This window comes from Carica papaya, chromosome 8, assembly GCF_054855325.1.
Source record: "Carica papaya isolate Zhongbai chromosome 8, ASM5485532v1, whole genome shotgun sequence".
NCBI classification, from domain to species: domain Eukaryota; kingdom Viridiplantae; phylum Streptophyta; class Magnoliopsida; order Brassicales; family Caricaceae; genus Carica; species Carica papaya.
This window is the reverse complement of record NC_142316.1, coordinates 30387534-30402022: the sequence shown is the minus strand read 5'-3', so window position 1 is coordinate 30402022 and position 14489 is coordinate 30387534. Positions and strand designations below refer to the sequence as shown.

General features: G+C 36.1%; 3 protein-coding genes and 1 non-coding gene across 7 annotated transcripts; 1 reads left to right on the top strand and 3 right to left on the bottom strand.

Annotated features, from left to right (window-relative positions):
* Window positions 1–592: 592 nt before the first annotated feature.
* Window positions 593–3947, top strand: LOC110822643 (Protein kinase superfamily protein). Its single transcript, XM_022052802.2, has 2 exons — window positions 593–2819; window positions 3306–3947. Exon 1 carries the CDS (start codon window positions 799–801, stop codon window positions 2701–2703), a length of 1905 nt encoding a protein of 634 aa, XP_021908494.1. The 5' UTR covers window positions 593–798; the 3' UTR covers window positions 2704–2819; window positions 3306–3947.
* LOC110822644 (uncharacterized) lies at window positions 3110–8652 on the bottom strand. 4 transcript variants are annotated; one of them, XM_022052804.2, is made up of 14 exons: window positions 8344–8651; window positions 8097–8249; window positions 7832–7930; window positions 6887–7022; window positions 6546–6628; window positions 6105–6199; window positions 5862–5991; window positions 5688–5792; window positions 4714–4820; window positions 4567–4618; window positions 4015–4104; window positions 3724–3808; window positions 3579–3643; window positions 3110–3496 (listed from the first exon to the last, which is right to left on the bottom strand). In XM_022052804.2, exons 1-14 carry the CDS (start codon window positions 8434–8436, stop codon window positions 3413–3415), a joined length of 1377 nt encoding a protein of 458 aa, XP_021908496.1. In that variant the 5' UTR covers window positions 8437–8651; the 3' UTR covers window positions 3110–3412. The 4 variants fall into 4 exon arrangements, with proteins under 4 accessions (XP_021908496.1, XP_021908495.1, XP_088065284.1 ...); XM_022052803.2 differs by having other exon boundaries at window positions 6546–6689; window positions 6921–7022; window positions 8344–8649; XM_088209158.1 differs by lacking the exon at window positions 8344–8651 and having other exon boundaries at window positions 6546–6689; window positions 6921–7038; window positions 8097–8237.
* Window positions 8653–13372: 4720 nt separating this feature from the next.
* On the bottom strand, window positions 13373–14116 carry LOC110822797 (large ribosomal subunit protein eL39x). The gene is made up of 3 exons (XM_022053012.2): window positions 13958–14116; window positions 13721–13824; window positions 13373–13630 (listed from the first exon to the last, which is right to left on the bottom strand). The coding sequence occupies exons 1-3, from the start codon at window positions 13958–13960 to the stop codon at window positions 13582–13584; spliced, it is 156 nt and encodes a 51-aa protein (XP_021908704.2). The 5' UTR covers window positions 13961–14116; the 3' UTR covers window positions 13373–13581.
* A 191-nt stretch (window positions 14117–14307) lies between these two features.
* On the bottom strand, window positions 14308–14378 carry TRNAG-GCC (transfer RNA glycine (anticodon GCC)). The gene has a single exon. It is a non-coding gene; the product is annotated as a tRNA-Gly (tRNA).
* Between the last annotated feature and the right edge of the window lie 111 nt (window positions 14379–14489).

The following is a 14489-nucleotide window of genomic DNA, read 5'->3' as shown; positions in this document are numbered from 1 at the left end:
ATATTTTACATCATTAATAAAAATTATAAGTTATAATTTTAAAATAAAATATATTTAATATTATTTTTACTATTTTTTTAACTGTATACTTGTTGTGATTATTAAAATTAAAAAATTTTAATTATTATGAAATATTTTACGAATTTAATTATCACAGTTTTAGTAATATATTAATAAATTAAATTAATAATTTAATTTAACCAAATATTATTATTTAATTATGATTAAATTATAATATATATATATACAAAATAATAATTTATACAAATTTATAATTTTTAAATAAAATATAAAATTTTAATAACTAAAATAGCATATTATTAATAGAAAACCAGATTATTTAATTTAGGCATAGTTTTCTTTTTAATATTTTATTTAAATTAAGTACCAACACGAGCAAATTAATTTTATTTATTTATTTATTATTTTTTGGATATTTGTGGCGCCATATTTTTTTAAGCGAGAAGTCTCCCCTGACCTGTACAAACTCACCGTTTTGCAGTCCCCGAGGTAGACGAAACGCCAATTACTTATTTCTTTACTTTTATTGAGAAAACAATGAAAAGCAAAATATCAGGCTGACTGCCCAGTCTTTTTACAGCGCCCAGCGGCTCACTCTTTTTTTGAGTCTTTTGTCTTCACCTCCCAGAAATTTCACGTGAGTACGTGGCCCCCTTCCCTCTCACTTTCTGCAACTCCAAGAACCTGATTGAGATTTGGATTTCTTCTCTCATCTATTTGTATTTTCCTCCGTTTGATGAGAATTTCATTTGGGTTCTCTGCTTATCGTTCTCATCCATGCCTGAACCACCACCTTACTCCTCTATTCTCACTCTCTTCCTACTCTCCTCGCTTTTCCTACTCACTCCAGCCGCTAACAGATGTTCTTCTCTCACGACAGATATTTCCAAATCCCCTTGTCCACCCTTCACTTCTTCTCCTTCTTTCCCTTTCTCCCTCTCTCCTGGCTGTGGTCACCCTTCTTTTCAGATCAAATGCGGGTTTCCTCACTCCATTATCACCATTAACTATCTCTCTTTTGCTATTATTAAATATCAGCCCTACTCTTCCTCTCTCACTCTTTCCCCCCTAGCTGCAACCGGAGTGACCGACTGCTCCTCTCTTCACTTTCTTTCCCTTTCCAATCACTCTATCAACTTCTCTGGAACTCCATTTCGAGTCTCCGATGCTTCTTGCTCTCGTTTCTCCGTTCTTCGTTCCTGTTCGCCTCCTAATCTGCCTAATTGCAGCCACTGTCCCTGGGATTGCAAGCTCATCAAGAACCCAGCTCAGCTCCTTCACGGCTGTGGATCTATGCGACGCCCTCTGTCCGAACAAGGTTGCCAAGATGATATATTGGGTTTTCTGGAAAATTTCTTCTCCAAATGGGGGATTGAAGTTGAATGGGAGGAGTTTCAAGACCCTTACTTCTCCAGCTGCAAGACTTGTCAAGCTAAAAACGGAGTCTGCGGCTTCAATTCATCTGACCCCAGCAAGCATTTCATCTGCTTCCTATCTCAATCTAGCATTTCACCAAACTGGATTAGCACACGAAGTTCCAATCGCTTGGCAATTTTGTGTTCTATTTCCGCGGTGACATGTTTACTGCTTGCTGGTTCCATTGCGCTTGCTATTTTCCGGTCTAAAAGGCTAAAATCATCGGCCAGTGAAGAAGACCCAGCCACTCGGTTCCTACATCGTATCCGCTCTGCTAGTCTCCTCCCTCCAGTCTTCACTTACGAAGAGCTGGAGACAGCAACCTACAAGTTCGATCCCAAACGGAAGATCGGAGACGGCGGGTTCGGGTCCGTGTATCTAGGTCATCTGAACGATGGTCGTACCGTGGCTGTTAAGTACCTGCACAGGCATCATCACCACGCAGCAGCAGCAGGCATGGCGTTTTCCACCAAATCTTTCTGTAATGAGATCTTGATATTGTCCTCCATTGATCACCCAAATCTCGTGAAGCTTCATGGGTATTGCAGCGACCCAAGAGGGCTCCTCCTTGTCTACGAGTATGTCCCAAACGGTACTCTAGCAGACCATCTCCATGGACCTAAAAGCATTTACAGAAAAGGGTGCTTAACATGGCCGGTGAGGCTCGATATCGCCTTGCAAACAGCTCTCGCCATAGAATACCTGCACTTCTTTGTGGTACAGGCAATAGTTCACAGAGACATTACATCGTCTAACATTTTCGTGGAGAAAGACATGAGGATCAAAGTGGGAGATTTCGGGCTGTCCAGGCTTTTAGTCGTCCCAGAAACGTCGTCGTCCTCGACTGGGTTCGTGTGGACAGGGCCTCAGGGCACACCTGGGTACTTAGATCCGGAATACCACCGGTCGTTCCGATTAACGGAGAAGAGCGACGTGTACAGCTTCGGGGTGGTGTTGCTGGAGCTTATAACGGGGCAGAAAGCGGTGGATCAGAGCAGAGAGAAGGGAGAAATGGCGCTGGCGGATCTGGCCGTGTCGAAGATCCAGATGGGTATGCTCCGGCAGGTGGTGGATCCCGTCTTGGCGGCTGATCCGGAGGCAATGGAAGGCGTTAACGCGGTGGCAGAGCTGGCATTTAGATGCGTGGCGGCTGACAAGGACGACAGGCCGGACGCGAGGGAGGTGGTTGAGGAGCTGCGGCGGATACGTGATGGCACACGTGCGGGTTGCGGGTCAAACGGGAAAGCAAGCGTGGGTGACGTGTGAGAATTGGGGTGTTGGCCCACGTGCTTATGTGGGGTTTGACTGATGAATGACCGGTGTCAGCCGCTGAACTGGGTGCGGTTTGCAGAATTAGCCAATGAGGAAAGAGAATGTTAATGGTAGGTAGGTAGATAGTTGGAGCTGTAATTTTATTTTTTTTACTTTTTACTTTTAAAGTTCTTACCTGGATCTCTTCTGGGTGATTCCAGTTTTTGTTTTTTTTTTTGTTTTTAATGGTACAGTTGATTTTCATTTTTGGATATAAAAAAATGGAGGAGAAAAGACAGCCTTCTGAGAATTTTGATGTTCCTATGACCCCAGTTAATAAGAGCTTCGTAAATGTAATCATAAATGATTTTCGACATTTTAATTCTGTTAAAGTGGACAATTTTAAATAACAAAATTATAATAGTTCAAAAAGATAAATTAAAATTTACTCAGTAGATAAAAAACTCATCTATGAATGTATAAAAACTCACTTCATGCACAGAGCTAATGAAAGAAAACCAACTTGCAGCCTCCCATCTTTATTCTCACATGGATTACATACTTCACATGCATACATGTTTTTTTTTTTTTTATATTTTGTCTTCTTTCTTCCCCAGGTGAACGATTATTCAATCTACTTTGATCACACAGATTCACGCAATGCCATTACATTATTGAAACCTTGTCCTGCCTAGGCGCCCAGCACGTGCTTTCACAGCATTTATTAGAAGTAGGCTGCTTCTAGTATCCTTGCCCTTTCACCCGCACGAGCCGCTTCCGGGCTGCCTGTCATCAAATAACCTCGCTCCTGATCCAAAGACGCAAAGACTATACGATTAGGCTCTCTTTATTAGCACAAACTGTTATGTATTCGGAAACTAGAGGTATACCAGGAGGCGCCACAAGAAAGGGAGTCCTTCCCTTTTCTTGATCCTCGTCTCTATTACTTTGATTGCTGCAATTTCAACAGAGAGCTAGTCAGAAAGTAATCATCTTAATCAGGATATTGCAACCTGAGCTGGATATACATCATACCTTCGCTAGCTCGTTCAGTGTTCAGCATCATACAGTACCAAACTTCATTAAACACATCAACCTGTTCATCAGATGCTCCGATGATCTGTAACAGAGAAATACCAAGATTCCATTTTATATAGTCAACTTGGAAGTTCCAGTATGTTTAGCATTTCATAAAGCTTTTGTTTTGTAAATGACTTTAAACATGTACACATGTAATGAGAGGTACCCGTCTTTTGGCACTCTTTTTGAGTGAATTTATCTTGTTTGTTAAAGAATATGACAGAAACGAATCATGATTAAAAATACCTTACAGTCAATGGCGTCAAAATCTGGTCCGAGAAGTTCCAAAGCCCGTTTATCATCACCCCTTCCATATTCATACAGGGCCTCTGCAAGCTGAAACGAGACTCTTTACAACTTTAGAAGATAACCAGCATTCTTAAGAAAAATCAAATGACAAGAAAATTCCAGTTTTGAATTTTCATTAGCCATACATAGAATTATCTTTATTTACTAACTCCTCTTTAATAATGTGTCTCGCAACCCATTGGGTTCAATTCAATTCTTATTCCTTTACTATCTGCAAATTGCACTTCAGCTAGTTGGATGGAAGAGGAATAGATTTTGAATTAACTGAGAAGGCACAAGGTGATTCTCATTGCAGCAACATGTGTTCAAAGTGGAACCGATTATATTCATGATCTCAGGCCTGCTGTGCTAGAATTCAATAAAGCTGACAATGATACCTTTGAAGTTATAGAAACTATACCTAAAAGAATTATACTAGAAACTAGCAACAAGGAATTTAAGAAATCGACAAGCAAATTCATGATAAAAAGGAGACTGAGTGGAACAAACCAGAATTCCTTTCTGCATTATTTGCTTCTTCTTCTCGCTCATTCTACAATGTCTACATGAAATCAAAAGATCAAAACTTCTGTTAAAAAGGAAATCGACAGAGTACACTTGAAAATATTAAAGCAAAGAGAAGAAGATTCTTCTAACCGAGACTTCAAGCCCTCAAGCAAATCCCCTGCTTTTGAAAGCTCTCCTGTTTTAGCTAATGCCCATAATATCAACACATCAAGATGCAACTCTATGTACCAATTTTCCTGAATATTTAATACACTAGTAAATATCAGGTCTAGAAGATGCATATCTTATCATGTTATTGGTAAAGAACCAGGGAATTTAATCCACAGTTCCACACAAATTCATGGTTGACAGTGTTTTCATTTCAATTATGTGATTTTTTCACATATTCTGGTTCAATTACTAGTATAAGAAGTGATGTCTTGCACTTATCAGTACCACATGGCATAATCCGGTAATTTTCTAATACCAAAGAATCAGAGTAATAAAACAGCATACAGACATTTTCTGCGATTCTGCACAACTGAATGTAAATTACTATTTTGTCACCTCAGGAAACCATGAAATGACAGAGATAAAAAGCAACATCATAATTCTCAATCAAACTCTTTGTAACCTGAGTTTTAATTGCAAGTTTCTTTTGTGGTGATTATAGCATTACTTATATATAATGCTCTCATTCCAGCATCATAGTCCTTAAAGAAGCATGTCTATTGCTATGAAATTGTCACAAAAAATCCCACATTGATCTAAATATGCCCCAAGAAAGGCCAAGCATATACTTATGGCGAACATAGATAAAATACATCTACATTACTTTGCCATTTGAATATTTCAACTATTCTTTCTGTCATTGCCTGCCCATCATATTGGCATAATTTCTGCCCATCATTTAAATATTTCAACTATTCTCTCTGTCCATTATTATTATTAACCTTCTTTTTTGTTTTCTTTTTGTTTAATTCCTGCAGAGCAGCTTTTTTGTTTTTTTTTTAATCAGGATTTCTTTGGAACTATTATTTCAGTCATAGATGGATTATTCACTCTAAAAATGTCTAATCATATTGAAATATAGATAACAATAAAGGTGATAAGGTGTTACTTACATGATTTTTCAGATTACTTGCTAAGATCTTCAGGCGATCCTCAAAGATGCCAAGTTCACCGCGCACATCCACACGTAATAGTAAACCCAGAGCATTCAAGTACACCTATATGCATATGAAGTTAAGGCATGTAACAAGGAACCCAGGTCATGAGAGATGATGACAAAAATATACCTCTGCACACACAGCATCACTTCTTTCCAACTCCTTCCAGATACAATGATCATAAACCTCGAGGACTTTTCTTATGTAGCAGTGACCTTCCATGTAACAAAGAGCAACATGCCACCAATTGTGTGTGTACCTAAATGTTGAAACTATACATCGGTAAAAATGCAAAATGCTCATTAAAAAAGAATGGGGCTCTATGAATTTAAAATTTACACTGGGAATACTTAGTTGGATTGATATTCGTACATGAATGATGAACAAGAACTCCAGGAAGGCGAGCATTCTTCCATAAAATTTATTGCTTCCCTGAAACGACACTCATACTGAAGGGCATGACACAACTGCATGAGAACCCAACTGCTATGAGAACCATTGAAAAGAAGCATTACAAAATCTGGTGATATTGAAAAAGAACCATGGCCGGAGGGTATTACAGTAATAAGAAGAATAACTAAAAATATGCCAATACTCCTGTCAGGTACATAATTGAAAATTTAAGGCATTCATGATCTACCATTTCACAGTTTTGCTACTTTATAATTTGTCCATGCATTTAAGATAATGTCAGATGAGCTCAGAATTGCTGAAGGTTTCGACAGGATGCCACAAGGTTATATCTAAAAACAGTGAAGCTACTGGCATCTAATAATTACAAGTATTAAGTGGACTGAATTTATTAGAACTCACAGCATGCTGTGCCCAGTAGTCTTGCTTGTTGATCTGAAACCCCTTTTTTGCAGCTTCCTCAGCATCAGCCATCCGGCCGAGCTCTAGTAATGGAAAAGCAAGCATTCCGTAAATGTAACTTTCTTCTTGATTTTTGGGGAGAACCTATCAAACTTACAACCATTATACAACTGAATGGAACCCAGGTAAGTTACAATGAGTTATTAACATATACTGTCAAATTTGATATTTCATTTCAAGGGGGAAAAAAAAGATTTCATTAGACTGTAAGACTTGTTTCTATTCAATGTTACAATAAGGCCAAGTAACAAAGGACAAATTAAAAAAGTACCATTCCTCACTTTGATTAAGTTCATTACAAGGACAGAAATGAACCTGCTGAACAAGAGCTAGAGAAAAATCAGGTCGACCCATGTAGAAGCACAGCACCTGGGCTCTCTTCAAAGAACCCAAATCTTTAGGAAACTCTCTCAATAGCTGCATAGAATTAAACCTAAAATTTCAGATCAAGATTGGGCCCCATGTCAAGTAGTTAGTCACAAGACATAGTCAATGAAATGTGCTTCTTAAGAACTGCTTTGAACTTCATACCACTTCCAGCTATATTATGAAGGAATTTCTAGAACACACTTGCCCTTCCATTTATCCATAAACACTTGATACGATGACGTCTATATTTACTATGTTCAATTGTTCTCATAAATATGCTCTAGTTTAAACCCCAAGAATCATTTCATTATATATGGAAGCAAATTAGCTCCTACCTTCCATTTTTATTTAGAGGCACAAGAGGATAATTCCATGAACTGGTCATCTGTAATATGTTATATTCATTCATTGGCAACACAGTTACCTCTCTTCTATATTTACTTGGGATCACTCACTAGCTGGGTAGTGGTGGACTAAAGGGATATAGCCAAGAACGGGTACAGTCAAAAGAGGGAAAACTTTAATATAGGAACACTATCTTTGTCTACAGGTAAAATAATGATTAATCTAAATTCTACACCAATTGGCATCATAATATCACTAAGAGATAAAGTGCAAAACCTTAGCCCAAGAATACTCTTTTTAAAGATAATAGAAAAATCATGAGAACAAAAAGGAAACAATCAACCATTTTGTGGTAGGCTCAGAACCATCATAAGAGGAAAATAGACTGAAAGCGCTCTTTTGGGAGGATTTATTGCGAAGAGATGAGAGGAAGGCTCCACCGAAGCCCCCATCAGACAATAACAATCACTTTGCAGTTCTCACAAGAAGAATCATTAAAAAAGCGTGATTACCTTCGAGTGCAACTCAACAGCCACATCATCGTCTCTGTCCTCAGAGATCAAATAATTGACAGCATCAAAAACAGCTTTCTCATACGGGGTTGCTTTCTCCTACTCGACGAATTTCAATAAAGCCAAACCAAAATCAAAAAGTGCAGGTTATTTAACGAAGGCACAACTCTCTACAGGCCCCATACCTCTCTCCATATTCAAAAGGATTACAACAACAAACAAAGAATAGGACCCAGAAAATTATAAAAAAAAAAAAAAAACTTACGTGATGAGATTTGGCGGCTTGAGTATGTAACTGAGCTCTACAAGGGTCGGAGGAACAAAGGAAATGAGCAGCCAGAATGTTGGCCAAAACACAGTCTTTATCATGAAGAGGAGCTTCGAGAATCACGCTTCTATTCCTTCCATAAGTAAGTACCTTCATCAATAAAAACGAAACAAGGCCAGAAAATCAGAAAAGTAAAACCCTTGAGATTTTGCATCAAGAGGGGCAGAATAAAAGAGAGTAAAACCTGATAATAGTAGTCATTGATCGAAGAGATACAGGAATCAGAAGAGGTAGATACCTCATACCCCCACCTGTCCAATTTCACTCCTCTTTCCATTTCGCAATCTCAGGGTCTCTAAAATCTTCCAATGCATACAAAAGAAGCTGTCTTCTTTTTTACTACGTATCGACAAAGTTTTGGGGTCTTATTCAGGAAAATCTAGATGGGTATCCATGTCTTCATAGCTTTTTGCGAAGATGAAGGATACTCACCACATAAAAATGGATCAAACAAGATATAAATCCAAAACTATATGTTGACAAATGCTGAACCGTCTTGTATTTATAAAGAGATTAGGTTGTAAATTTATTAATTTAATTAATAAAATATCTGAATGTTTCCGAGCTTCAAGCCTATTACTGGATTTAGTGTGTTTACTTAGGAGTGAGAGAGGGGCAAGTGGCAGCAAAGGCCTGCTCCCGTTTGGTGCACTGTCACTCTGCTTTTATATATATATATATATATATACGTACTGTTTTTATTTTGAGAATTAATGAGATTTATTTTACAAAAATTTATAAATTTAAATAACATTCTTTTCTATAAAAAAATTAAAAGAGAATTTATAATTATACAGTTTTTACTTTTTACAAAATTTAGCTGTACTTAAAAAGTACAATGCTATGAATATCCAATAATTATGTTAATAGATAAAAACATAATATAGTAGTCAGAAATTAGAAATGAAATAAATTATAAATTTGAATGCGAAAACAAAATAATAGTATTAAAGTTTACATTTCATACACAATAATTTAGAATACCTAATAAAATTATGGAAATGATCCTTCTAAAAAAATAACGAAAAATTTAAAAAAATAAATGGAAAATAAACAATTAAATATTATATTCGCAACCCTTTTGTGAATTAGAGTTTGGATCTTGGTTCTCTTGATCTGAAATGGTTAATGAAAGAATGAGGTACACTAATCTAGTAAGAATGTCACACTACTCATCGACCGACACAGAACTAAAGGTTGGTAAAAATCATGAAAACAACTAATGGAACTCTTAATTTAAGTAAATTTATTTATCATAAATAAAATCATTTATTGTACACTTACTGTATCAAAATTTCCAAAACGGACATATAAAGGCAATAACACAACAATATCATAATCTCATATTCAATTAATCAAAATAAAAACTTTTTCTTTTAACATGACTACTCTTATCTATGGAGATTCATAAGTATGTTTTCAATACGCATAAACTCTTATTTAACATTGTTAACTAACCGGCTGTTTTCATACCCCGTCCGGTATGAGCACCAAAAATATCATTCCTCAATATTTTGTTCGATATGAGAGTGAAACGGATCGTCCGCATACCCTGTCCGGTATGAGCGTCAAAATAACAATCATCGATACCCCGTCCGTTATGAGACAACGTTCACGGTAGGATTTTCTATGTACCAAGTCCGTCCACCATCTCTCAAGATATCCAATAAGGTTATCATTCATTCATTCACTTAACCAAATAATTCTCTGTTTACATTTAATTTTCAGTTTTACAATTTAACTGTAAATTACGTAAAACCAGTAATACATGCATCAAAGAAATATAATTGAATCATCTTACCAACTTTAGCGTATTATCGTGCATTTAAAATTGTAAAATAAATCAATCAATTAAAACAAAATAAACAATGATAAATAACTAATTCTAACTCCATTAGTAATTTGTGATTAATTATCGAGATTTTCTAAATTGTACAAAATATCACATTATTTATAATTAAAGTTCAATTCCATAATAAGGAATAGGGTGAGGAATTATTACTCGAATCGGTGTCCGAAATGCTAAACTTTCAGCTGCGCTTATTGGCAGTCCCTGGATTCCCTGAGTTTTTCTTCGGAGATTAAAACACGCTTAAAATACTTAGAAATACTCCAAAAAACCTAAAATCGATATTATAAACCCTTTTTGGCCAATTTTTGGATTCCGGCACGGCAGCGCCACCGTACTCCGACGACGGCACATCTGGCAGCAGCGGCAGTTTGCCTCGAGCTAGCCGTTTTCGGCCAGTTTCAATCGATTTCGATCAGTTTTATACTCATCGATGCGAGAAAACATGTTAAGCGGCATTAGTTGGCCGAAAAAAGTAAAAAAAGATAATCTTACTAGCGACAGAGTTTTTTGGTACGGCGGCTCCGCTGGTTTACCTTCACAGTTTACCTTCACAGTTGAGCGTTTTTCTTCGGTCAACCTGTAGGAAATAAAATGGTGAATACAATGGTAAAAATTTTGCACGAAACGGGAATCATAAAGGAACTCATCGGATGAGATTTTTTATTTTTTATGTGGCGGCACTGCTAGGCTTTACCCCGGATTTTCGGCTTATCTGCCTGTCTTTTTGCTTCGATTTGGCCATGAAGGTGTTTAAAATCAAATTTCGAGCAACTGGAAGACTTTTTTTTTGCGGTCAGAGGTGACTCTGGCACGGTGGTGGGCGGTGATCGACTCCCTTCCCAGCGACTGGTTCTTCTTCTTCGGGATGGGGGTTAACAAATAGGGTTAGGGTTTGATGTATAGTGAGGTATTTATATCCGTTTTCTTTTAATCTGCCCCGTTCACCGTGTTTGATCCAAACCGTCCGACCGCGTTTAAATAGGAAATGAATCTGAACCATTCATCGTGATTTGATCTGGACCGTACGATCGCATTTAAAGAGAGAACAAATTTGGGCTGATCATCGCGTTTAATCGCGATCGTCTGATCGTGCCTGAGGAGGAAACGGATTCGGACCGTCCACACGCGCGGGAACAAATCCAGATCGTCCGATCGCAGGCACGCGGATTGCCAGCGTGGCTCCTGCGTGGCACCGCATCAGCGTGTCTTGCCACGCGACACGCTCCGGTTCATCGGGACTGCTGATTAGGCGATTCTACGTGACATATTTTTCATAAATTATATTTTAACCCCATAGTTTTTAATTTTTCTTTCAAAAATACATTCAGAACCCAAATTTTAACCAATTTTTTTTAAAATTATTTTTAATTTCATCATACACTTATTCTTTTTTAATTTTTATATTAAATAAAAATTCTTAAATTTAAAAATTATATTTTATGTGTTAATTTTAAATATTTTAAAATTAATTTCGGATATTACACATGATTACACACAAATCTAGTAATTAAGTTACTAAAGGGTTGTTTGCTTTTTCCTTTTTTTTCAGTTTATGAAATTTAAGCTCTTCTGTGAAATAAATAAAATGTTATTCAAATAAAACTCTAGTTTTATTTCACTTGTAAGTTTAAGATAAAAAGTACATATATGCATATGTAATGCTGTAGTTGGACATCCTATACTTCAATTGCTCTTTGCAGCAAGGTCGGTTCGTCTCAACCAACAAAGAATTGCACCTTCTGTGATGTGAATGTTTTGAAAGTACGTTTATGTATATACACGTGTATATATATATATATATATAACTTTATAGGAAATTTCCATATGGGTGAAATTAGAATTTACAAGTGGTGTTTTCTTTTGTTTTCTTCACTTCAAACTAAGACAATCTAAAGATTATTTAACTGAAGATTTACATATGATATTGATAGGTTTCAATTGATTTGCTGATGAACATGATTAAAAGAAGAGCGACGTAGCCTCCACATAAAATAATTAAAGTTAAAATTTTAACATAATTAAGAAAATAAGTTCGAAGTTCATTAATTGAAATCTTTAAAAGCTATTATTTATTTGATAATGACAAAAATTAATGTTTGCTAATTTCATTTCATGATAAATTAAAATTGAGAAAAAAAAAAACAAATCTAGTAATCGTATGGAATAAAAATAACATATAAGAAACATTTTTGAAGATGTAATAATAAATTAAAATAAAATTTCAATATTCTCAAAAAACTTATTTTTAATTATAATTGAATCTCTACAAACACTAAATAGACATTTACTTTCATGAATAAACATACATAAGAACAAAGACAACAGTAACTTTCCAAGAACTACTCATAAAATGTCATGCCTGCCATTCCTGGCTTCCACTGTGAAGCCTGTGGTAGCACTATGACTAAAGGAAAACATCAACATACTACAGTAATTTGATAACATTATATGGTAACATTTCATAGTCAATTACCATAAAATGTCATTAATTTAGTGGTGAGAGTTATGCACCGAGTACAGGACCTAATGTTTTCGTACTAAAAAGAAAGAACCAAAAAAAGAAACAAAAGCATTCCCCAGTATCATATGAATTTCCCTTTTAACATAAAATGCTATAACTTTGTAAGACATTACCAGCAACAATCATCTATGCCATGTCAAATAGGAAACACATGGCCAAAACTACAACCAAAATCACCTCCAACATGAAGAGCCTACCCACAAATGCTTTTCGTGAAGGCAGAATAAACTAACCACCTTTGCAATAGCAAAAGCTAATAGATAGGACTCCATCCTACATGAAAACTTTTAATCATACATATATCAAATTGTACTAACAAGTAGTCTCCCAGTATGGTTATCAAAAGGATAAGGAGTAGTAACATAAAAATAACGAATTCAGCAAATCAAAGGCTAATATGTTTTCTGATTTCTGAATACTCGAACATAATGAGACATTGAATGATTAAAGCCTTCACTATTTAAATCAGCTTAGGGCGATAAGCAGATTGCTACAACGGGTACAAAGTAGATGCAAATGACCTAGTAAAAAAATCACCGAAATAAACTTGATACTTATATACTGAGTTACTCGCAGCAACTAAAGTTGAAGGCCTATGAAGGTGATGCAGCAAACAATGTGATATAAAATTGATCACTTGAATGCAAAAAAACAAACAAAATTAACTCACAAAACTGATGTAAAAAAGGCTGAGTAGGGTACTTTTGGGAGTGACTCCATTGATAAAAAATGAACAAGATAATACTGGATGACTAAGAAACACATAAGCAGCCAAAATAAAAGTCTAATCTACGGAAAACAATCATCATCAAGTAAAAAAATAAAAATTAAAACCCCAGATGTAGAACCAAATTTCAAATTACTCAAAAATGCGAAACATGAAAGTTATGATTCCGTAGAGTTCCTTACAGAATGGTCCTCTAGTTAAATACAAAAGCATAAATCATCATAATGTAGAATTTCCATAACAACTAAACCTCAAAAAACCACTTGAAAAATAATAAAAGCTTAAAAAGCACACGGAGGGCATAATGAGAAGTAAACACCTCTCAAAACCCGAGCTTGGTGCGACGCCAGTGCCTGCGCTTCGCGTTGTACCTGAAACAGATCAAAAAACGGGATTTATAGATTTATTTTAAGCCAAAAGGAAAAACAAGAGATCAAAGAGTAAAAAGAAATAGAAAGGACCTGATGGTGTTGTCAGTACGCATGCGGATCCAGTGAGGGATGGGCCTATTCTGCCTCATCTTCTTGGCCAGCTTCTTCTTAATCATGAATGTCTTGTGTGACGGCTGTTTATGTTTTCAAATGTTAAAGCATAAAAAAGTATCAAAATACAGTTTTGATTTATTTGCATAATGAGTGTATTCACAAACACAGCATCTAGAGGTACCGTAATAGAGAGGTTGAGAGAGAAAGATTTACCATTTTCGCTTGAGGTGGGTCGATCGGCTACTAGGGTTTGGAATGAGCAGCAGACAGACGGAGCGAAAACCCTAGAGGTAAAGAAAGAAATGAGGGGGAATTTATATGGAGGAGAACGATTCGAGGGGTAGGGTATTAAGTTATCTGCGGGTGGATTTGGGCTACGTCTATTGATGGACTTGGGCCACTTGATTATCAACCTTCGGGAAAGTGCCTAAATTATGAAATATTTATTTATTTATTAAAGCAATGCCGCATAATTAGTTTCTAAAGTATAATAAGAATTTTTTTATTTAAAAAAAAAAAGGCATTTCATTTGGAAGTCACTCAAAAATAAAATAGATAAATTTTGCACCAGCCGGGAATCGAACCCGGGTCTGTACCGTGGCAGGGTACTATTCTACCACTAGACCACTGGTGCCTTCGTTGCGAGGGTTCTCGCTTAAATAAAATAATTCTTAACAAATAAATTCAACATAATATCGTTTTGATACCATTAAAAATATAAAACTCACGACCTCAGACCAACAAA

What these genes read in the sequence shown, in the direction of transcription:
- LOC110822643 (XM_022052802.2), top strand. Translation starts at nt 799, where the DNA reads ATGCCTGAACCACCACCTTACTCCTCTATTCTCACTCTCTTCCTACTC.
- LOC110822644 (XM_022052803.2), bottom strand. Translation starts at nt 8,436, where the DNA reads ATGGAAAGAGGAGTGAAATTGGACAGGTGGGGGTATGAGGTATCTACC. An exon ending in AAGCCGCCAAATCTCATCAC is followed by an intron (nt 7,931 to 8,096) that starts GTAAGTTTTTTT and finishes TTCGTCGAGTAG; the next exon opens with GAGAAAGCAACCCCGTATGA. An exon ending in TAATGCAGAAAGGAATTCTG is followed by an intron (nt 4,105 to 4,566) that starts GTTTGTTCCACT and finishes GTCTCGTTTCAG; the next exon opens with CTTGCAGAGGCCCTGTATGA.
- LOC110822797 (XM_022053012.2), bottom strand. An exon ending in CGTACTGACAACACCATCAG is followed by an intron (nt 13,631 to 13,720) that starts GTCCTTTCTATT and finishes GATCTGTTTCAG; the next exon opens with GTACAACGCGAAGCGCAGGC.